Source organism: Hemicordylus capensis, chromosome 1 (assembly GCF_027244095.1).
Source record: "Hemicordylus capensis ecotype Gifberg chromosome 1, rHemCap1.1.pri, whole genome shotgun sequence".
NCBI classification, from domain to species: Eukaryota; Metazoa; Chordata; class Lepidosauria; order Squamata; family Cordylidae; genus Hemicordylus; species Hemicordylus capensis.
In genome coordinates, this window is record NC_069657.1 from 192,287,385 (window position 1) to 192,309,784 (window position 22,400).

General features: G+C 44.6%; 1 protein-coding gene across 4 annotated transcripts in view; it reads right to left on the minus strand.

Moving 5' to 3' along the window:
* Positions 1-22,400, minus strand: part of TTC21B (tetratricopeptide repeat domain 21B) — an 81,156-nt gene that overhangs the window by 37,223 nt on the left and 21,533 nt on the right. For all 4 annotated transcript variants that reach the window (XM_053264332.1, XM_053264324.1, XM_053264346.1 and 1 more), the window contains 8 exons: positions 13,920-14,112; positions 13,530-13,627; positions 11,525-11,725; positions 10,272-10,401; positions 9,837-9,994; positions 8,445-8,669; positions 7,776-8,014; positions 5,303-5,375 (listed from right to left, as the gene is read on the minus strand). In XM_053264332.1, the coding sequence (XP_053120307.1) occupies positions 5,303-5,375; positions 7,776-8,014; positions 8,445-8,669; positions 9,837-9,994; positions 10,272-10,401; positions 11,525-11,725; positions 13,530-13,627; positions 13,920-14,112 (1,317 nt within the window). The remainder of the gene's footprint in view (positions 1-5,302; positions 5,376-7,775; positions 8,015-8,444; positions 8,670-9,836; positions 9,995-10,271; positions 10,402-11,524; positions 11,726-13,529; positions 13,628-13,919; positions 14,113-22,400) is intronic.

A 22,400-nucleotide genomic window follows, 5' to 3' on the forward strand; every position in this document is an offset into this window, starting at 1 on the left:
TGGGAGAGCACCGATGACTAGAGCTGCGCCCAGAGTCCCCCTTGTCTCCCATTCTTTCAGCGGTTTTAGGAGGGGTAAGGTGCTGTGGTCCAGTGGCGCCAGCTAGGCTCCCTCCCACCCTTTCCAAAGTTGTTTGGGCTGTTTGTGGGTCCCGAGTCCTTGGCGGGAACAATTGGTGCCAGGCTTGCTTGCTGTGCAGAGCGAGCACGCCAACCCTCTTCTGTGTTTTCTTCCCTGACATTTAGTCAGAAGCGCAGTGGGAGACACAGAAAGGAGGGGAATGGAGACTAGATGAGTGGGAGGGGGGAGGAGGAGGGAGAAGGGGGGACACAAATCCTTTAAAAAAAAATTTATTAAGGTGGAACCCCCGAAATAAAGGCAGCAGAAGTCTGGGCTGACAAACAAGGGAAAGAACACAACAAAGAAAAGACAAACCAAGAGTCTGCAGGCCAAAAACAATGTAGCTAAGCAACGATGTCTCACTGGAGCAGAGGCAGGACAAAAAACTGAGGAGGACCGCCCACCCGAGGGCTATATTAAGGTTCTTCAGATTTGTTTGTCCTGCCTCCTGGAGCAAGTAGGGGGCGTGACATGACCTCCAACACCAGCAGAGAATGAGGGACTTGATTCTGGTGTTAGCAAGATAAATCCCACATTACTCAGACATGTGAGATATACATGTGACTAGGGTATTGGCTTTACCTCTGCTGTGGTTACTGAATGGGTGTTTACTAATGAGGGGGATGGGGAAGGGAAGCTTGGATGAGTAATCTTCTCCGTGGAGGAGTTCAACGAAGGGACCTGACAAAAACTGGGGAGAGCAAGTGAGAGGAATCAGAGAAGGATTGCAGGAAGAGAGGAATGAAACCCCAGAGGGTTCAGGGGAAGGCAGAGCTGGTCAAGAGATCTGGCTGGAGTCACAGAGGAGAAAGAAGGGACACCTAACTGTTGTTCTCTCTAATTTTTTTTTTTCATCTGTGTGCGGAATGAGTTTTGTTCTGGGCGGTAATATCAAGGTTATATGTGCATACGTGCATTGAGAGTGGGGCCTTCCTGATTCAACCTGAGCAGGATCTAAAAATAACTGAGCGGACATCAAAAAACATGTGAGCGCACGCACACACACACACCTTAGAGGGAACACTGCACCCGATGCCTGGAGAAGGAGGTAGGGGCCAGTCACGAGAATTGAGATACCAGGAGCAAGAAGGAAAGAAACCTGGAAAGAGCTCTAGTCCGGAGGATTGAGAGAAGGGGGTGGAGGAGCCTGAAAGTGTTCAAGTAAGGAAAGTAAGGAAGAGCCAGTTAGAGGAGAGGGCAGTTGAGAGACAAAGAACGCGAGAAGAGGAAGAGAGAGTGGCCAGAAAAGGTTCAGAAACAGAGGGAGACCAAACAGAGGAAATTGACTAGAACAGTGGTTTCCAACCTGTGGTCCTTGGCCCACTGGTGGTCTGCAAAGATACTGCAGGTGGTCCATGGGGATTCTAAAACAATGGCAGGAAGAGCTGTGCAGACATGCACTGGGCAAGGTGGTCACTCTGGTGCCCTGCTCCAACCCTGTGAGCTGCCATCACCTCTGCTGCCGCAAGACACTGTGGCGCTGGTTTGCAGAGGAACTAAACAGTGTGTCCAGCTTGTGAAAGGCCAGCTGGGAAATGGCGGTGGGTGTACATGCGCCATTTCCCAGCTGCCTTTTTGCACATCAGATGTGCTGTTACTTTCTTTGCTGCTGGCGCCACAAGGGACATTGGCAAGGACTGAAGGTGGCAGATGAAGACAAGGAGGTGGTGATGGCAGTTTGCAGGGTTGGGGCATGGTGCACCTGTACAGCTCTGCCTGCCTTCAGCCTAATTTGGAGGCGGCAGCAGCAGAGGAAGAAGAGGTTAGTGGGTGCTGCTGGGAGGATGGCGGCAATGGCTCTGCGGTGGTGATGGCGGCTGCTGCAGCCGCCACCATCCAAAAATAAAATGTAAAAAATGTTGAGAAATGGAATTGAGAGGGGCCCCATAATCATTATTCGAACACAACCTCCCACTAACCTCATTACACCACTGCCCTTTGATATACAAGTTTGACTCCCATTATACGCTATGCAGCTTATGTGTAACAAAGAGAGCCTGTTTGGGGGCTCCCCTGAGGAGCACCCCTCTATATATTTGGAACTACAAGCCTGTAGTTACCACTGTTTGCACTTGGGCTCTTATGGGACCGTGAGATCTCCACTTTGTTTCACCGGTAGCTAACTCAAAGAGCATGTAGCCTGGAAAAATGACTTTTAGGTCAGGTTAAAAAACCCAGGACTGCAGGAGAACCTCCTTGTACTGTCAAACCCCTGATTACTCACAGGTGGGAATCTGGGGTAGACATGATTTGATCAAGAGCTATTCTTTAAAGAATAAGCCAAGTATTTTCCCTATGTTGGCACAGTGAAATAGGTCAAGATAGAACCTCCTCAGGAAGGAGTGATAAGAAAGCAACAGATCATCTCTTTCGCTAATGAGTATGTTAATGGTTGGCTCAAGGCTAGCTTGTTAACATTTTAGCCACCTCCAGATATTCCAGAAGACATAAGAGATAATCTTTGATGTGTCCATTTCTCTTCTTCCTACATGGCTCTTTCAGATGTTCCCTAGTCTTTGTCCAAGAAGTCCACTCTTCACTTTTGAATAGAACAATGTTGCATCCTGTCCTTTGCTCTATTGTCCACCTTTGCAAGGTGTGGTCAGCATAATGCTCTCAGGCGGGAATTTTCCTATAATGGGTCAAGTCACCATCAATCCGTGTGTCTCTTGAGATCTGCGTCAGTGTTCCCTCTAAGGCATGCGTGTGTGTGAGTGCTCACAAGTTTTTTTTATGTCCGCTCAGTTATTTTTAGAACCTGCTCAGGTTGAATCAGGAAGGTCCCACTCTGAATATATGTGCGCACACACTGCCACCCAAAACAAAACTCATTCCGCACACAGATGAAAAAAATGAGAGAACACTGATCTGCATGTCTCCTGGGCCACTTGTGTCCCTACCTCAGATCACCAGGTGGTTCTTCCATCTTTCCTCTCCACCTTGGCACAGGCATCTCTATTTTGCCTTGGCTTGACTGTCATTCCTGCTTTACTTTTTGCCTCCAGACTGGCCCTTCTCCAAACCTGGTCTGTGCAGCACTCCTGGCTGCGAGATTCTGGTTCATTTTTAGATTTTGTCTGGTTGATGGACCCCTGCCTAGTCCCTGGGTTCCTGTTCCTGTCTGCCTTGGAGAAGAGAAGCTTCTTGGACACGACCGAGCTGCAAGGATTCACAACATTCCTCTGGGAAGGAGCGAGGTAACCCCCTGTTCTCAAACCTCTTCTTCCTTTTCCCATTTCTCCTAAAATCCAGAACTGTCCGTTTCTCCCTTGTCAACCTTGAGTGTACCTAACCCAGAAACTCAAGCCAAATTGCCTCCTTGTGAGCTGTAACATAGCCTTTTGTAACCTGTTGGTCTTTCTGGTCTTGCTAGTTAAATATTGTTGCTCTTAACCATTATTTTCTATTCCAGTACCCCAAGAACCCTTTAATAAACCTCATTTTATTTTGAACATTAACCTCTTTATTCAGTTCCTTCCATGACCAAAGTTGTGAATAAATTTATTCTGAAGGTGTGACTGTTCCATTCCAAGCGAGCTAATTCCCCCACACAAGCCTAAAACATAGCTTGGGGTCCCTGCCAATTCCCCAGGAGCAGTTCCATTAACATATGTGGTGGCTCGCAAAATCTTTTGATAACTATTCAGTGGTACACATAAAGGGAAAGGCTGGAAACCACTGGACTAGAGGGAAACAGCTTATTTTTACCAGCAAGAAGAACCGGCTATATGCTTCCTGACAACAGGGAGGGTTGTGTCAATGATGATGGTGGTGGGGGAGTGCTGGGAACTAGGAAGTGGCACCTAAGAAGGAAGTTGTCTCTGTGCTGCTGGGGGGCTGTCAACAGGTGAAGGGATGATTCTTCTGAACTTAGAGAGGACTGAGAGAAGGGCGGAGGACACCTGGCAGTTACGCTTGGTGGGAAAAGCTGCCTAAAACTCAGTCTGCTTGGATGTATAGTCTAAGTCTTATGGCTCTGCTGTGGCTTACAGTCTCCTGAGAGGATGGTCTACTCATAGGTAAAATTATGCCCACTGAAATGTCATAATGAGACAAAGTTCAATTTGGGAAGGCTACTGGCTTTTCCTGGGTTTTCTGCCAGGAAGTGAACTTATCTCTCATAAGCCTTGCAGTCTTTGGGTGGGTCCACAGGATTCATACCCCCATGGGGGTTACCTTTTTACTTCAGGGGAGGAGTTGACCACCCTCCCTACTCCTACTGGTGAAAAACAGATCTAAATGAAAAACCTTCTAGTCTAGTCCAGTAAAACCACAAGCAAGTGTTTGTGTGTGTGGGCGCATGCACACACACACACACACACACACACACACACACACACACACACGGAAGAAAGAGCTGAAAGAAAAACTTCCAGAAGGGAGGAAGGAGCGGCTCTCCCTATAAAATTACCTGTCCAATATGAAGGGGAAGAGAAGTCGGGTTCTCAGTGGAGAAAATGGGATGTGAAAACGGTGCAGCAGAGGATTAAGATCTCCAGAATGAATCCAGGAGACTGTGCAATTTAGATGACTTTTGGCGGGCTATTCTTATAGAGCAAAGAGGGGCTAAATTGGTGTTCTTCTGATTTAAGGATTAACATGAGTGGTCTTTGGCAGAGAAGAAGAGAACAATAAGTTTTGGAGGAGCTAGACAGAAAAGATGGGATTTCCTTGGAACAGAGACACAAATGTTGACTTTACAGATATTGGTCTGTTTCTAGGGATTTGGATAATCCCGAAGGGATGGCTAAATGGCTTGATTGCCCAGGTCAGGAGTTCAGGTACGCGAGTGAATGGAAACAGAGTCATGACTGCCTGGTCTGATCCTGGGGTCTCAGGAGTGCCTTGGAGCACTCTAGGAATTCAGGAAGCACCTAGTGGGGTGTTGGGGTGTTCATTTTGGGCTCCCAGCAAGCTACAGCTGCGATTCTTCCATGGTTCCTGAGCTGCTTTTTGGCTTCAGTTTTAAACACTATCCAACTCCTGGACTCTCCTGGAGACAGGAAGACCCAGACTCTGTACAGGGATTCCAAGTCTGGATCTCCTAAAAGGATCATGCCCTTAACTTTCAACAAAGGACGATTTGTGCTTTCTGTCTTTCCCTCTAGAGGGCAGGACTTACTTTTCACATTGGCAATGCTTGTTCTCTAACTGTAACCTACTAATGCCAAAGGTTGCTTACCTCCTGGATATTCATGTATGCATCCCCCAGAAGAAGAAATGTGTGAGAACTTGGCAGTTTCTCCACCAGGTCTCTGAAAAGAAAAAGGCATTTTTGTGCGTGTTCTGTTTTATTTTTTGCAGCAAGTAGTGGCAACAATAGATTGTATTTTACTGGTGGTTCAGGTAAGCTAAGTTCATATGGCTACAGGTTTTTGTGGACAGGTGGTAAATGTTTGCTTCTTGTCTTTGAGAAATTCTGTTTAACAAAAACAGAGAATGCCTGTGTTTTAGATAAAGCAAACTAAGACAAATTAAATCTCAAGTATAATTAAAGTTTCCCCAAATCTGTGGTATAATTTGCTTTGTTGTTGACATCAATACTATGTCATGAAACACATACTGACTAAAGACTGGTTTAGAAGAGAAACTGAGCTATCATTAAGCTAGTCAAAGAAACAGAGAATGCCAGGAAAATCTACAGTATGGAGAGGAAAGGAAGGAAGGAAGGTCGTCTCATGACTGTAGGGGCTGGGGTGGGCTGTGGGGAAGGCAGGAGCCTATCTGCCTTCCCTCACCTGATCCTTACCACTCTTGGGCTCCACCATGCCATGCACCCAAACGATTGGTGGGGTGGCAAGTGGTGCAGTGATCCAGAACTTGGGGTTGGTGGCGGTGGAGAGACCACACAGCTGCCAGGAATTTCACAATGCACCACGCAAGCACTGGGGAACTTCCAGCTGTCAGGTCTCTCCTTCCCTTCAACTCTATTATTTTGATGGCTGCCGGCAACCCAAAAGGCACTGCCAGCACATCGAGTGCCCACATGACTGGGCAGCATCTCCTACCTCATTTTTAGCCCAGATTTCAAACCCAGGCTACCTGGCGAAGGAATGCTGGATCACTCCTGATCCCAGTGCTTCTCATGATCAGCCCTACCCAGATAAGGCTGGTCATGAGAACAACATGAGAGAAAAAGAGGCAGGTTATTTTGTTGAAAGATGCAGGTGCTTGTGACACTCAGAATAGCTTCCCTTGGCACCACAATACTAAAGTCACAAGGTTTTGGATTTTATTTACACTACTTAGCAAAGTAAATCAATATGTCCAAAGTCCTATACAATAGGCAGCTCTCAGCATTCCATCCAACCCCACTGCAACCAAGAAACAGCATGCAAGACAGGGCAACACAAAGAGGAGCAGGGTGATTCTAAACTGCTATGGTCATCAGAGCAGGAGAAATGTTTAGTTCTTACCCTCATGGTGTGTCTGTGTGTACCTCTTTACTTTCCCATATAAATGAATGCCTGCTTTGCCATCCCTGTGAAAAGGAAAACTCTATACTTGGGGATACTGCTGAAGTGAGGGTAAAACCTACCTATCTGTGAAGAATGCCAAACAACTACAGGCTCCTAATATGTGGGTGCAAAGTCCACTCAAACAACAAGGCTTTCCTGCTCCTTTCTTAAGTCAATCATATTTTCATCCTGTCCTCCCTCCTCATTGCAGCCCCTCAAAAAACACTCTTGAGGGCTGCAAAACTCTCTAGAATGTCTTGGGATGGGGAATGGGTGTGTGTGTGCAGCAGGAGCAGCAAACTGGCAGAAATGAGTGGGCAAGGGTGGGGGGAAGAACCTCATTAAAGTAGAAGTATTTTCTCCTTGCACAACACCACCTTTGTATTTAAAAGACTAAAAGACTTCAGTCTTTTAAAAAATCACCCAGCCTCTCCACCCCCTAGTTTTTGCTGCTTTCATAAATGGGCCGTCCTGCAATTAATTTCATCTTCCATTAACAGACAAATCACACCTAAATGTCTATATACAAGTGCATCTAACATCTAGTTCTGTGCAACCGTCTGCAACAATATCTACAACACCAGTATTGTATATCTACAGCACACAGTCCAGTCCTGTGTGCTGCTGGCACAGAAAAAGAACTGATTTGAGTCATGTGGAAAATAGTTTTAACACATTTTTGTGGCGCACTGCCACTCAGAAACCATTTCAGATGGGGAGATCTAATGCATGTGGTTCCAGATGGGGACCTAGGTTCCAGAGGGGGAGACATAATGGATGAAGTGGGCCTTAGGGATAACAGAACTATATAACTTTCAAGAAGGTATCATGTTTGTGTGCACATGCTTCAACACATCTCTGCCCTTTGTCAGAGACTATGAACTGAAATTGCCCTGTGAGACCTCTGTTTCAACAGCAGAGGGAAGCAGGTGTAGCCAAATCTTAACATATACTGTTATGAATCTGATACATGCTGGCACAACTCAGAATTATTTAAGGTGCTTTTTCCTCTCTGTGTGTCTGCTAATGTGTGTTTTAAAGCTATTGCTAAAACACTACATATTTCAAAATGAATGTCTTCGTGCATGTCGAAGTATATGCTGGAACTTTATTTTTAAATGACCATGATGCAAGAAGAAAAAGAGGCAGCAAAGAAGTCGGTACTATAAGGTTCTTACAGTACTTTAAGGTTCTTACCTGTAACAGCTGACATATAACTTCTTATCTTTCCTGTATTGAAGATAAATCTCTGCCATTTTTTCTTTGACTTGGACAAAGTAAGGCTGCTCTGGTGTTATATTTCGGAGCATAGTCAGAGCCTCTTCAACATCTCCTTGTGAAAGAGCTAGGTCTGCATTAGCAATCATGACTCTCAGTTCTTCAGGAGTACCAGAAAATTCATTGATAGCATCCTGGAGTATTTTGATGGCTTCGTGCTTCAAAACACAATTATTTTGTCAGGCAGGTTTCTCACCTATTTGGAAGTGATTTCCAGCACTTTCCTTTACGTTCACCATGGGCCCACAACACCACCTGAAAACCACTTGGAACCCACGAACCACAATTGAAGAATCGCTGCTTTAAAAGAACTTCATGGCATAATTTACGTGAATAATTTACCAAGTTCATCATTTACCAAATTAAACCTTTGCAACTACAAATCAGGACTGAGGGAGTAGAGAAACCTTTTGCCTCCTATGAGGAAAAAACCCACCTTGTTTATATACTAAAATTTGCCGCTTTTAGCAGGAGGACTGCAAACTTAAGACAAATTTTGAGATAAGCATCTAAAATTTTGCAAAGTCACATTCAAAGGTTATGTACCATATTATGTATGCACTCATTTGAAATATAACTTTGTCATACCTGTTCACCATTCAAACGATGAGCATTCACCAGTTCTAGATAGAGAGACACACGATAATTTCCATCAACATCAATCCTTTTCATTTTCAATTTTGAGGAAGATGCACCTCTTCTCATCCCAGGTAAATTCATTGCCATCTGTAATGTTTTAATGGCTTCTGCTATTTCACCCATCTTTATTTGGGCTTGAGCCTTTATTAAGTGGTATAGAGGGTGCTCCCGAACCTAATAAAGAGTAAGCAATCACAATCAGTATCCATGTTCTGTACTACATTTCAAAGAGACACAGAAGCAAAACATATTCCAAGAACATGTTCCGTGTGTTCAACCATCTTTACAGGCAAGACCTGCTACCCCGCTGTGAAACAATACAACATGATGTGGTATTGTATCAAACCGAATAGCTTTATCAGAGGAAATTTTCATCAGGAACATGTCTGGCGAAAAACCCTCCAATAGGGCTTGTATCAACTCGGATCCCATTACTGGACTGATGTGATGCACTGCTCTAAAAAGTACCAGTACAGAGTTTAAAGGTGAAAAGTAAACAGCAGGCATTGTAGACAAATAAATTTCCATGCAGTGCCAGGCATGAATCAAAATAGTTTTCTTTTAGGTTTGCAAAGGGAATCAATTGGTCTTGTTCAGTAATTGATTTAAGGTACTTCACATCCCGTTCCCCTTCAAACTTTTCCCACAAAAAGTCTACCATTGACTCTTTTGGCAGGTTTATTTCATATACTGACCTGAAGGATATAAAAATTTGAATGCTACCTGTCTGTACAGTCAACCCTCGCCAACTGCAGGTTTCCCAATCGCACTTCTGAGTATGTGCGACTGGGAAATTGTGGCAGGTCTCGCCAACTGCGACCCGAGTATCTGCGGGTTGGCATTATTTTTTTGTGATGGGGGGGGGTGTCGCTTAAACTGTCTTTTGTGGTGGCCCTTTCATGACTGTGATTCCCCCAACCCTGTTTGCCATTGATTTCAATGGCTCACCAACCACAAATCTACCGACTGTGAGACTTTCCCAGAACAAAACCCTCAAGGGTTGGCGAGGGATGATTGTAATGTCAAGCTTCCTAGACTATCACAGTGGGGAATCTCTGTTGTAATGAGGGCTAGAAAGGGAGAGTACAGTAATTGCACAGGCTTTGAACCAAACCTATGTGGTTTCTTTTACGACCTTTTTCAGATAAGAGGTCCGCATTGAAAGAGTAATTTTTTCTTCTTATTCCAAGATCATTTCCCATGTTTTGTCAATTCAGAATCATCTTTGAATCAAACAAGAAAAAATGCATGATTCTGGCAAGAAATTTAAATGCCAGGTCAAGTGTTCAGTGTAAACAAAAAGTGTCAAGGTGCTAGGTTGGATTTCCCAACCAAGTTTACCTCAAAGTTGTAGCTTAGGCAGAGTTCCAGAGACTGAGAACAGAGTTTGAAGTTGTTTTGCAACAAATAAACTTGAGCCATAAGAAGATGAGCATCTGCATATGAAGGATTTTGCTCTATGCAGTGCTGCAGGATACTTTGGGATGCTTCAGGATTACCTGATTAGGTTAAACAAACAAAACATAACAGGGGGAATAAGAATTAAGCCTTCAGAAGCTCCACCTTCTCTAACGATAGTCAATATGTGAAGGTCTTTGGTTGTTAAAAACTATATTATTTATATTTCAGATAAGAAGTTATAATGTAAGAAACAGATCAAACCATCAGTTATGTGTTATTTCCTGGCTTACATAGTGCATTGTGAGAGGACAACTTCAAAGGACAAAATGTGCTCTCATACAATATTATTTTTATTGGTTTAAAATTAGACCTTACCTGCCAAATACTTCACCTTTGCAACTAAATAGGCAGCTTCCAGGAGTCCGGGCACAGTTTTTACCACAGTTTCGAGGACTGATGCACATGGCTGGAGGAGCGGGGAAGGGGGCTGACCTGGACCTGCAGGCTAGAGATAAACATGTTTACTGATCCACCGGTTTAAAGGTGTCTCAATTTATTACACAGAGAAAATGGAACAGGAAAGCTTTTTCATTCACAATGAAAAGTATGTCTGAGCTGACATTCTGTGTGCATTTTCACCAACTTAAGGGCACATTCACCTGATTTTCTCAGCATGTGGAACCTGGGGTTTTGAATCAATGTCAACTTCAGCCACTTGTGTCATGTACTGAGGCAATGTTGTGAATGCCAACCGCACACACCACGCGGGGCAAATCATCTGCCTCAGAGGGTGACACTTCCAGCTCAAAGCCAATACTGACTAGTGCAGAGCACATAACGAGGGCAGGCGCTGGATGTAAAAAGCAGCTCTGTGAAAACCCATCTTCAGTTTCCTCTTCCAGCAAGAAAAGCTAAAGAACAGACAAACTCCAAACAAAGCAAATAGTATGCACAATTGGTTAGGATGCGGATTCTACCAATATTTTGTACAGTATTTAGGAATCACACAGCCAAGCCACAACCTACTTGGACATCCTAATTCAGGCTAGACAGTTCAGATAACAGGATGGGGCCATAGCTCAGTGGTAGAGCATCTGCTTTGTAAGCAGGAAGTCCCAAATTCAATCCCTGGCATCTTCAGGTAGGGCTGAGAAACACTCCTGTCCAAGACCTTGGAGAACCACAGCCACTGTAGATAATACTGAGCTAGATAGACCAATGGTCTAACTCAGTATAAGGCAGCTTCCTATATTCACAGAATAAAGGAACATTTGATTATTATTTTTTAAACCCTTTGCTAAGTAGACAAACAGGATGAACACCGTTCACAATGAATCCTGTTCCTATTCACCATACTAATCAACTAGGCATTTTTACAATACATGTAGCATATCTAATTTGTCTACTCACAACAATTTCCTGGACTTTTTAATGAATTAAAATTCTTTAAAGGTTACTCCATTGTAAAACACTGCTCACTCTTTACACTGGTCATCTGCCAACTCTTTTCAGCAGATCTTTTGAGCAGAAATGCTCAAAAAGCAACTCTTTGGAGCAGAAATGATAGAAAAATCTAATCATAACAAATTGTTTTCTGTTTTAAAAGGACAAGAATTCTAACTCCTTACCTGTGTTGGGCAAAAACTAAGGTATTCCTTAATAATTTCTATCAAAAAGTCAGGATTCAATTTTTCAAAATATTCCACTCCAAGAGGCAAACCTTGCAAAGAAGAAAAATGAGCATCAAGGACATCATTCAACAAACTGATAACATCTTCTTGTCTTTGATGTTTCTTCATAGCCAACATTGCACGCAAATATGATAATTCCTACAAAACAAACAGATAATTGTGTTAAAAATCCACAGTTAAATTAGATTTGTTATTAACGTGTCACCTGGTTACTACTGGTAACTAGAAATTGATCCTCGGTGAGAATTCAGAGCCCCAGATCTGCAGCACTTTCCCTAGCATGAGTTTACCCTTTGAAAACAAAAACAAAAAAATCCCCTGGGCATTCTCTGTTCACTTGAGCATGTATGAACTCTCAAACAAATACTCTTGTACTTTATAATGCAGAAAACTCTGCTGGAGGGTTTTCAGATAGCAGGCTTGACTGTGAGTTGCCAAACCCCCCCCCAAAAAACCTTTATGCAAAAAGTAGATTTTTTTTAACCCTGGATATAAATCGGGCTATACTCCAATGCGAAATGAAAAACTCGAATCATGTGTGAAGTACTCCCCAATAGCTTGCAGGGATTTCAGGGTAAATCTGGCCAGTATGTAAATGCACATCCTCCATTCTGGAGATGTGAGCTAAAAGTCCTGTGTGAAAAACGCCCTGCTTGTATTGTTTTCTGTACCAATCAAGACACAGGAAATTAAGATAATTCAATCAGCAAATTGTCAGTGCTTAATTAGCATAATCTTTGTGAAGCATTGTTATCTCCATCTATTCACCTTTCCCTTGCCCTGAGATAGTCATAAGGACAGTGTGAAATGAGCTGCAAGTATCTTAAGCGAAAATCAGCTGGAAACTGCTTTTTCAGCACGGAGCATGAATACTGTTTATGGTATAAATTCCTACAATGATTACTTAGACATCCTAAGATGCACTTCATTCAAAGATGCACTTCATTCAAAGACCAGTCCATTCTTGGGCTGAGCTCTGGCAGTAAGAACAAGTTCTAGCCTAACTTTTAGCAAACCCTGGCTTAATATTGGGAGCAGGAGAAGAGAGATATGAATGTTCAGTTACAAAGTCCTGCACAGGTTTGTTGTAAAATAGGTGCTGGTTTGGGCAGAAGGAGTTTTTGTTTTGTCCCTAGGCAGTTACTATCTGTGAAAGGAAACCAGCAATGAAACTGTTGACATTTTTTCTATATGTCACTTCAGAGGAATACTAAAAAACCTTGGATAAAAATATTTTTTAAATCTTCAAATATTCTCTCTCTCTCTGAATTTTCTTTAATTCTTAACCCATGTTTTCCAAAATTTGAGACTAACCCCCCCCCACCCCGCAAAAGAAAATATTGGCTGACATGCAGAACAACAGTCCAAGGATGCAGCAACAGGCTACATTGCCTCAGGCTGTGCATTTCTCAGGGACATATTTCTGGAAGGCAAAGGGCACTTATGGACGCAGGGGAGATCAGCACAAATCATTCCCCCCACATACTCCTCCTCATCTGACTAAGCTAAGAGCAGCCTCTCCATGTGAACCGGCTTCTGCTGTTTCCTTCGAACACTGCGCTGGGTGTTAGCCATAGATTTTTTGATTCCACATATATATTGGTAGGCAGGCTATTAAACAGTTTTGTAAATAAGTTTGCAAAATTTACTCGTTTACAAGGCCTGATTAAAAAAAGAAAAAGAAAGGGGGGGAAAGATACCCCCAAACATGTTGGTATTAAGAGAACAGCCACAAAACCTCTGAGGGGAAGAGCCCCAGTCCTTAAAAGGTATACACCCCACCTTCAAACCCCAGTCCTTAAAGGACAGAAAAGCAAAACTACAGTAAATACACACTTGGTTAAGATTCCAAATAGAATAGTCTAACACAGTAATCATCAATAGAACTGCATCCCCAGTCAGATTAAAATCAAATCACTTCTGAAAAAGATCATTAGCTTACTGCTGATTTTCCGATAGACTGCTGGATTTCGTTCAAGAACTCCAGCTGCTGTTCTACGTCTTCTAACTTTCCTTCCATTAGCTGGCACTGAATAATACCTGTAATGCAAAGTCATCTCATTTCAGTTTTATCCCACAAAGGATCTTTAACGTCAATATTCCTTTTTCATTAATCCGGCTTTGCAAAATCCAGGAACATAAAAGACTCAAACGGGAAAACTCAAGCTGACAAGACAAAACATTCTTAGAATATGAGCTTTTTAACAAGCAACCAAGTGCATTATTTCCATAATGTAGCATTATTTGAGGGTGTGTGTGTGTATGTGTGAGTATGAGAGAGAGAATTAAACTTTACAAACTCTTGGAAGCACAAGAATATTTCAAGCCATACCAGTTAGTGCAGGAACACTTGTCTCGTCAAGAGCCATGGCAGTCTTGTACCATTTTACAGCCTCCTTTATTTTCCCTTGTAAAATCATCTGATAACCAAGTTCCGTAGCAATATCTGTATCTTGAGAGGCTAAGGTGAATGCTCTTTCCACCAAAGAACGAGTTTGCTGAAGGATGGTCTGATTGCGTCCACACTAGAGTGAAACACACATTTTCAACACAAATGCTTGCTGATTTAAAAACCAACTGTTGCCCTATTCAGGTATTATTAAAACCATGGGCACCGTCGCCATGTACAGTGCCAAGAGAAATGCACCAGCAAGCCTGGCTCCATCAAGGCACTCCTTAACCATGTCCCCCACTCAACAAATCCAATGTTTGTCACCAGCATGTACACCATGCTGTACTCAGGGAGAGATCCTCCCTGTGCCTGAGAACTCCAATCATAGGGTCAATCTCTCCCCGAGTACAAGAGCAAATCAGCATGGGGCCTGCCTGTGTATTACCATTTGTGCTGTATCTGGGTACAGTGTCAATTATTTTAAGAACACCTGAACAGGCCCTAGTTTCATGATGCTTACAACATTAACCGCCTGAACGCTGATCTGCATTGAACAATTATCACCTGAGGAACCTTGCTTATGTTACCAGCTGTGTCGGAAAGCACAGAATGAAGATGTGATTTTCTACCTGCTCAGTTCTACTCAGGGCTAGCTCCAGGTTTTTGTGGGCCCTCAGGCAACAGTACCGTTGGGGCCCCTTTGGCCCTGCCCCTTCCTCCTCTAACCACACCCCTTGCCTGTGGTTATATACATGGCTGAATTAGCCTGAATGGTGATTTTGTTTTTTAAGTCAGTCTTCAAGGCACATGTTCAACATGCTATCTGTTATCCCCATTGAGTGGCTCTTCTCCAGATGACCTTTACATCCCATTCTAATGCTTGTTTACTCTGAGGTAAATGAATATACCAGAGCTTTCAGAAATTTGTACAGAATAAGGCAAGGGGATTAGTAACCATATACCAATCCACAGTATGTGGTGATTACAATTTTGTCCCTATTTTCATCTGTGAAATCTTGGAGGAAATAACATTTTATGCATTCTTTTTGAAGACCCCAAGGCAGTGTATAGACATCATAAAACATCATACAAATAATACTTCCATCTTGAAAAACAGCAGCAGGTGGAGCTGATTTTCATAAATTTTCACCTTATTCCCCTTTCCATGTCTTCCTTCTCAAGGACAAGTTGGTAGTTCTATGGTTTCTGTGAGTAGAAGGGGCTAGTAGTTCCATCTTGAAAAGACTGCCATTCACAGCAGCAGTAATGGGAACAACACGGTTTTCATAAGGCAATTACTGCTGCTCTAAACTGTCACAGACTATTAAGAAGGACGGGGCACAAAGAGACCAAATCAGGGTGAACATTAAAAGGATGTGGGAGAAGAAATATGCCACAAGACGGGAAACTAAAGGGAAACGGGAGGAAAGAGAAGGTGCTCTCTCTGTGTGTGCATGATCCTTTTAAGCATGCTTATTCAGAAGCAAATCCTGTTAAATCCAGTGAGATTTGCTCGCTTTTAACTGTTTGAATTGGATCTGAGAAGAAGAAGAAGAGGAAGGAGAAAAAAGAGCAGTAGAATGCCACAAAACAAAAACAGCAAGTTATGGGGGCGGGGCAGGGGGACACTGGAGAAAAGGGAAAGCTGCACGTTACTCTTTCTTCCTGCTGGTTAGAATGGAATAGCCCAGAGGGTTGAGAGAAGAAAAAGCTAACAGCTGGGGAAAACAACCACCACCTTTTATGTACACTGTAATAGTTATAGTGATGTTGTTTTGACTGTGAGCTCTATCAAACAAAATTGTGTTTGCTATGAAAAACAGATAATTGTGTTACATTTTGGTAGCAAAGGATGGTTAAGTACTGCTATTTTAACACTTTAAAGTGAGCAGAAGCAATTTTTTAAAAAAATAAAATATCATACTGATCAGTACAGAGGTTATCCTATATAATTTTGGAGTCTGGACCGAAAGGCCTTTTGCCCCCTGCCACAAAAATAAGTATCATCCCCCTACACACGCACACGCAAACAAACATCATATTCCCAAAATCCCAACACCCAGCATAACATGAGAACTCAGTACTGCACCAACCCCCACACAAAAGCACCCAGAAAACAGACCATAAGAGTAGAAGCAACAGATCCCTCTTGGAGTCCCAACACACACACACACACACACACACACACACACACACACACACACACACACACACACACACTGTCCCCCCCCCGCCCCCATCCACTCCAAGACCCCAACCCACAGCATAACGAGAACTCAGTTGAACTTGACCTGCTGTTGTACTTGCTCAGACATTGGTGGTGTGTGTGTGTAGTTGGCAACCGACCCAGCAAGGGAGGCACGCGCTGACTGGATGGCTCACTGCAGGTATGTGTGTGTGCCTGCTGGGCTGGCTGCTGCGCTGCTGCCTTTCCCCTCACTGGTTGTTGCCACTGCAGAGCCTCCGAGCAGGATGGAAGAGTCAAAGAGTCAGTGACTCTGTGGATGCCGGCCTCTCACCTCCCGGGTTGCAGAGATCACCCAGCCTGCCTCACCGCGACTGGAACCCTGCTGCTACCTCACAGCACGCTACACTCCCTCTCACACTGGCTTGTACATCACATGCTTGCTCACACTGCACAGGCGTGCTGCTATGGCCAGGTGGCCACAGAGGCAGGTGGCCCTGGGCTGGCTGCACTTAGCCCTCAGCTGCACATAAGAGGAGATTGGGTAGGCCGCGAGTGGGCTGTGGGCTGGCCTCAGACATCCACAGAACAGTTGCATGCTCAGCCTCCCAGCGCAGCGCAGTACAGCCACCCCCGGGACATTTTAAAGAGAATTGGGGGGGGGGGCAGGGGGTCTGGACTTCCACCTGGAAGTCTGGAGGGAAGGGTGCACTTGAATCAGTTAAAGAGCTTCTGCAGCGACCAATTGTGTTTTAATTCACCATCTTCAGAAGATGGACGCCAGTAAGATGGAAGGTCTCCATATGGAAGCAGAGCGATAGTTGAATCATCTTCAAAGTATGACTCTCCTGAGTTTGCATAAGTAGCATATGTGGAGTGCTTACCTTCTCATATCCGAAGGGCACCTGTACACAACACTGGATTGTTGTGTGGATTAGACTGGAGCATTGGTTCACCTACCATGAAGGCTTTTTCTGGTTGCTGGAGTCAAGGACATCTCCATGGGTTATGCCCCTCACGAGCAACAAGGCAGGACAGTTTTGATTTGTTAAAGCAGAGAAAAACACGCCCACTTGAGCCTGAGGGGGATAACTCCACCCCAGTTCTTTTGGACCAAGTTAAGAAAAGGCAATCATAACAGATGAAACGAGATAAGAAATGGAAGCACGGTAGGAAACCACATGTTCTATAAACTATTGCACTAGGCATATTAAAACAACTGATGATACTGAAGAGATGCTCTTTACCAGGAACAGAGAAGTACACCAAGCTGGGTGAGCTGAGATGTCCTTGACTCCAGCAACCAGAAGAAGCATTCACAGTAAGTGAACCAATGCTCCATTCTCTGTTGCTGGGGTCAAGGACATCTCCATGGGACATACCACAGCCTGACTCCGACTAGGGCGGGGGCGCGCTTGTCTATTCCTGGGGAAGTACCTGTTGTAAAACTCTCCTACCAAAGGCCGCCTGGGCCAAAGCATGAGAGTCTATCTTGGAATGCTTGGTGAATGTAGATGGACTTTTCTACATTGCTGCCCTGAAGATCTCCTGTACAGGAGCATTCATGGCAAATGCGGCTAAAGTTGCTGCCGCTCTTGTAGAGTGAGTCACTACATGTGTAGGAGGTCTGAGATGTTGCATATCATACGCCATGGCTATGCAAGCCCTGATCCATGAAACGGCCATTCCCATGGATCCAGGTAGGAAGGAGACGAATCATGAGTCCGTTGTTCTGAACATAGCTGAGCGTTCCATATACTCTTTTATTCAACGTTGAACATCTAATTTGTGCCATTGTTTTTACTTCACGTGAACTGGATGTGGACAGAAGGAGGGTAAAAATGTCCTGAGACTGGTGGAAGGCCAATGCTACTTTGGTTCATACAAATGGATCTGGGATGAGACAAACAGAGTCCTTTTGGAATATACAGAATGATTTGTGGATCGATAGTGCCCACAATTCTGATACGCATCTCGCAGACGTAATGGCAATTAAAAAGGCCAGCTTAAATGACAACACCCTTATGGGGATGCGAGCCAAGGCCTCAAAGGGAGGAAACTGCAAGGCCTTTAACACAGTGTGTAAATCCCATGTGGGAAATCTATGAACAGTTGGAGGAGACAGCAAGGTGGCCCCTCTTAGGAACCTTTTCAGGTGAAGATGTGCGTGCCAGGGCTTCCTCAATATTTTATTTATTTATTTATTTACATACCGCCCAAAACTTATGTCTCTGGGCGGTTTACAACAGATAAAAACAACATTAAAACATTAGTTAAAAACAAAAACAAGCAATTTAAAACAAAACAATTAAAAAAAATTAAAACAATACTCTAAAACAACATTAAAAACAATCAAAACAGCATCAGTTAAAAGCCTGAAATATGGCATTTCTGATATGCCAGAAATGAGGCCTACTAATGATGCTTCCTGTCACTTCAGAATATTTGATTTTAAGCCTCTTTCCAGACTGTCCTGCAGGAATTGCAGGAGATGCTGCAGAGTTGCACTGCCCCTGGGTATTGACCGGCGTGCCATCCACCACAAAAACGCTCACCATGTGTATTGGTATATTCTGTTCGTTGAAGATCTATGTGAAGCCAGCATCATTTGAAGCACTGCGTCTGAGTAGCCCCGCTGGCCTAAAATTTGCTGCTCAGTTTCCAAGCGGCAAGCCGCAACCAATCCAAATTGGGATGTTGCACTGGACTCTGTATGAGTAGATCCTGGGACACTGGCAGAAACCATGGTTCCTCAGTTGCTAGATGTAAAAGTTCTGCGAACCACAGTCTTATGGGCCAAAAGGGGGCCACCAGAATGACCCTTGTACCCAGACATGGAGTTGACAGTGCGCCCACGTTCTCTGCTTCCCTGCAGAGGAAACTCAACATGAACCTTGGTGACTTTGTGTTTTGTGGTGTTACAAATAAGTCCATAATGGCCACCACCATCTGCTGTGTGATCTGCCAAAATGTCCTTGTGTTCAAGGACCATTCACCTGGCATTAGATCTTCTCGGCTTAGTCAACTGGCTAGTTGATTTTCGTCCCTCTTGACATGATGAGCTGTAATGGAGCTGAGATGAGCTTTCGCCCAGCTGATCAGTAGCATTTCTTCTTGGTGTAGGGACCTTGACCGTGTCCCTGATGTATGGCAAATTAGATATAGAAGCGCACAGCTTGACATAAGCAACGCCATTATGTTTAACTAAGCTCAAGGCTTTGCAAGAAGAGCCTTGTCAGTAGTTCTTGAACTGTAAACTGTTTACTGGTACTTTTCCTTCCCTTAAAGTCAAAGTAACCCACTGAATGATAAGGCTGGAACGAACTGGCTGGCAGTCTGCACACGTTCCCTAACCTTGGCCAATTATGATGATGAGATTGCTATGCAGCTGCATTTTGAAGAATACTACTTAAGAGTAGATAAAGCTTTTATTGTAAGTCCTCTCGTCTGGGCTGATTATTGGGCTCCATCTACCCAGGAACGAACCTCCCCTATTGGGTCAAGGCCCAATACATCATCCCTCCTTGCCGGTTCACGTGGGCCTTCACTGTTGTGTTTGTCTTTACTAGGACGTGTTGACCCTACAGCATTTGATGAAAAGCCTCCAGTGCCAATGGCCCACAATTCTAGCCTGTTTATACTGTGTTCTCTTTCTAGGGGAGACCATGTAGCTTCTGCTAACAAATGCAGGCAGTGTGCCCCCCAGCCTCTGTTGCTGGCATCCACGGTGAGTATCAGCCTCGTAGGGTCCAGGAAGAGTTTTCCCTGTAGGAGGTTTCGAGAAACTAGCCACCAACCGAGTGACTCGCAGACCTCTGTTGGGGGCTGTAACCAGATATGTTTTTTCTGGGCGATGGCCAACTGGTACTGTAGCAGGTACCTCTGTAAGCTTTGTAGATGGAACTTTGCCCAAGGCACAGCTTCCAATGCCGCGACCATCAGGCCCAATATCCTTGCTAGCGTGGTGAGAAATACTGTCAGTGCTGCAAATGCTTGCCTTATTTCTGACGTGATGGTCAAGTACCGGTCCTGAGGGAGGAACAGGCAATCCCTTTCCATATCTATTATCACGCCAAGAAGTTGAATCCTGTGTGCCGGTGTTAACTGACTTTTTCCTTTTTTTATTAGAAAGCCGTGCTTCTCCAGCATTGAGATGGTTGTTACTAGGTCGCGTTGTGCTGAAGGTCTTGAGTGCAACTGAAGGAGATCGTCCAGATATGAAAATATCTGGACTCCCTGTAAACGTAGATGGGCCATAAGTGATGCCAGCACCTTTGTGAACATGCAGAGAGAGGAGGAGAGTCCGAATGGGAGGGCTGCATACTGGTAGTGCCGCCCCACATACTTGAATCTGAGAAGATGTCAGCTGCTCTGATGAATGGGTATATGGAGATAAGCCTCCTCGAGAGCTATTGATGCCAGCTAGTCCAGATGGTGAAGTGCCTTTGCCACCAACCTCAATGTCTCCATCCTGAAGTGTTCATGTTTGACCCATTTGTTTACATATTTCAGGTCCAGCATGGCCCTTCTCGACCCGTCCTTTTTGGGGACGGTGAACAAGATAGAATAGATGCCCCTTCCCTCCTGACAGTCAGGAACTGGTTCCACTGCTCTGATGTCTTCCAGATGCCGGATCGCCTTTAGGGGCTCTGAATGTTTGGTAAAAGAGCAAGACCTGGGAGTTGGAAGAAACCTGGGGGGGGGGGTGTCCAGTTCTATCCTGTACCCCAGTTGGATTACATTCAGGACCCATCTGTCCATGGTGGAGGACTACCAAGCGTGAAAATAGTCCGACAGGAGGCCTCCCAGCTTGATTGTCTTTAAGTCATTGCTGAGGTTTGGCCTGCTTGTAACCTCCAGTCTTTCTGTAGGTGTTACATGGGCAGTTCCAGGAACCCCGTTGGGTTCTGAAGTCTCTTTCCCCACTCCTGAAGGACTGGAAACCTTGAAAAGACTGGAACTGTTGGAATTGTCTCTTGAAGGCCAGTCTTTTCAGGCTTACGTGGTGCTGACGGTATGGTCCTTTTCTTGTCTCTGGATTCCACCAGTACATCCTTCAAAGCAGCCTCCCCGAACAACTTGGTGCTGTTGTTGCAGTGCGTACAGCCAAATAAGCATTATCGTGCACTCTTTTAAGTGCAAACTCCGCCTTTTTATCTGTGGGGTCCTTTAGAGTGACCTCTCCATCTCTAGGCACCAATGATCCAGACACCAATTGGGCTAGGGGAGCATCCGCATTGTGTGTTCTCAACAAATCTGATGGTTCTTGTTGAAAAGAATAAAAATGGTTTGCCACAGCCATTGGCTTTCTATTTGTGGCAGGCAGCAGCCACTCCTGTTTGACAGCTTCTATAAATACCTTAGGCATAAGTAAAAGAATGTCTTTAGGTTTTGCCCTGGGGAAAACCAGGTCCCCTTTTGCAGTTGATGCTGACCCTGAAGTTTTCTTAGTTTGCAACCCAATCATAGCAATAGCTCTCGTCATGAGGGGGTTAAAGTCCTCTGTGACAAACAAACGTTGAGAGATGTTTCCAGACTCAGTATCCTCCCCTCCTGACCATTCCTCCTCCTCTTTATCAGGAATGGTGTCAGGGTCCTGATTATCCCCGTCTAGGCCAGTTATCTCCTCTGGGTCCACCTCAATTTCAATAACTGGGGTAGCCTTTTGCTTATGTTTTTTGGTCAGCAGGGGCCTAGGGTTAAGTGCATCAGGGTTCCCTGAATCCTGCTCTGATGCCTCAGATGACTGCAACCCCTTAGATTTCCGCTTTGAGTTCTTAGATCCTGCCAGTTGGTCAGATTTATGATCATCAATATGTTTCTTTTTGCGCCTTGACTTCCTAGGAGGCGGGCTGGCTGATTCAGAAGAGGATTTATCAGAAGATGAATACCCCCTCCTACATTTTCTAGACTTCCTATCCCTCTAATGAGGCCTGACCTGGTGAATGGTGTCTATGATGGCATTTTTAAAACAGGCCTGCCACTCGAGGGGTACAGATTCAGGGAGACTTGCAAGGGCTTTAGATGGACCAGGCTGGGGATTTGTTTCCTGGGGGGAGGCCCCCCACTACCCCCAAGCTCATATTCCGGTCCCGACTGCCCCCCATTACCTCCCTCAGAGGTGCTAGGGCTCTCTGTGGGTTCTCTCCCTCCTCCGTGGAGCGCTCCGGTATTTGCACTGAAATGCACCATTTCCTGCAGCCCACGCCATCTTGTGGGGCATAGCTGCTGCCATT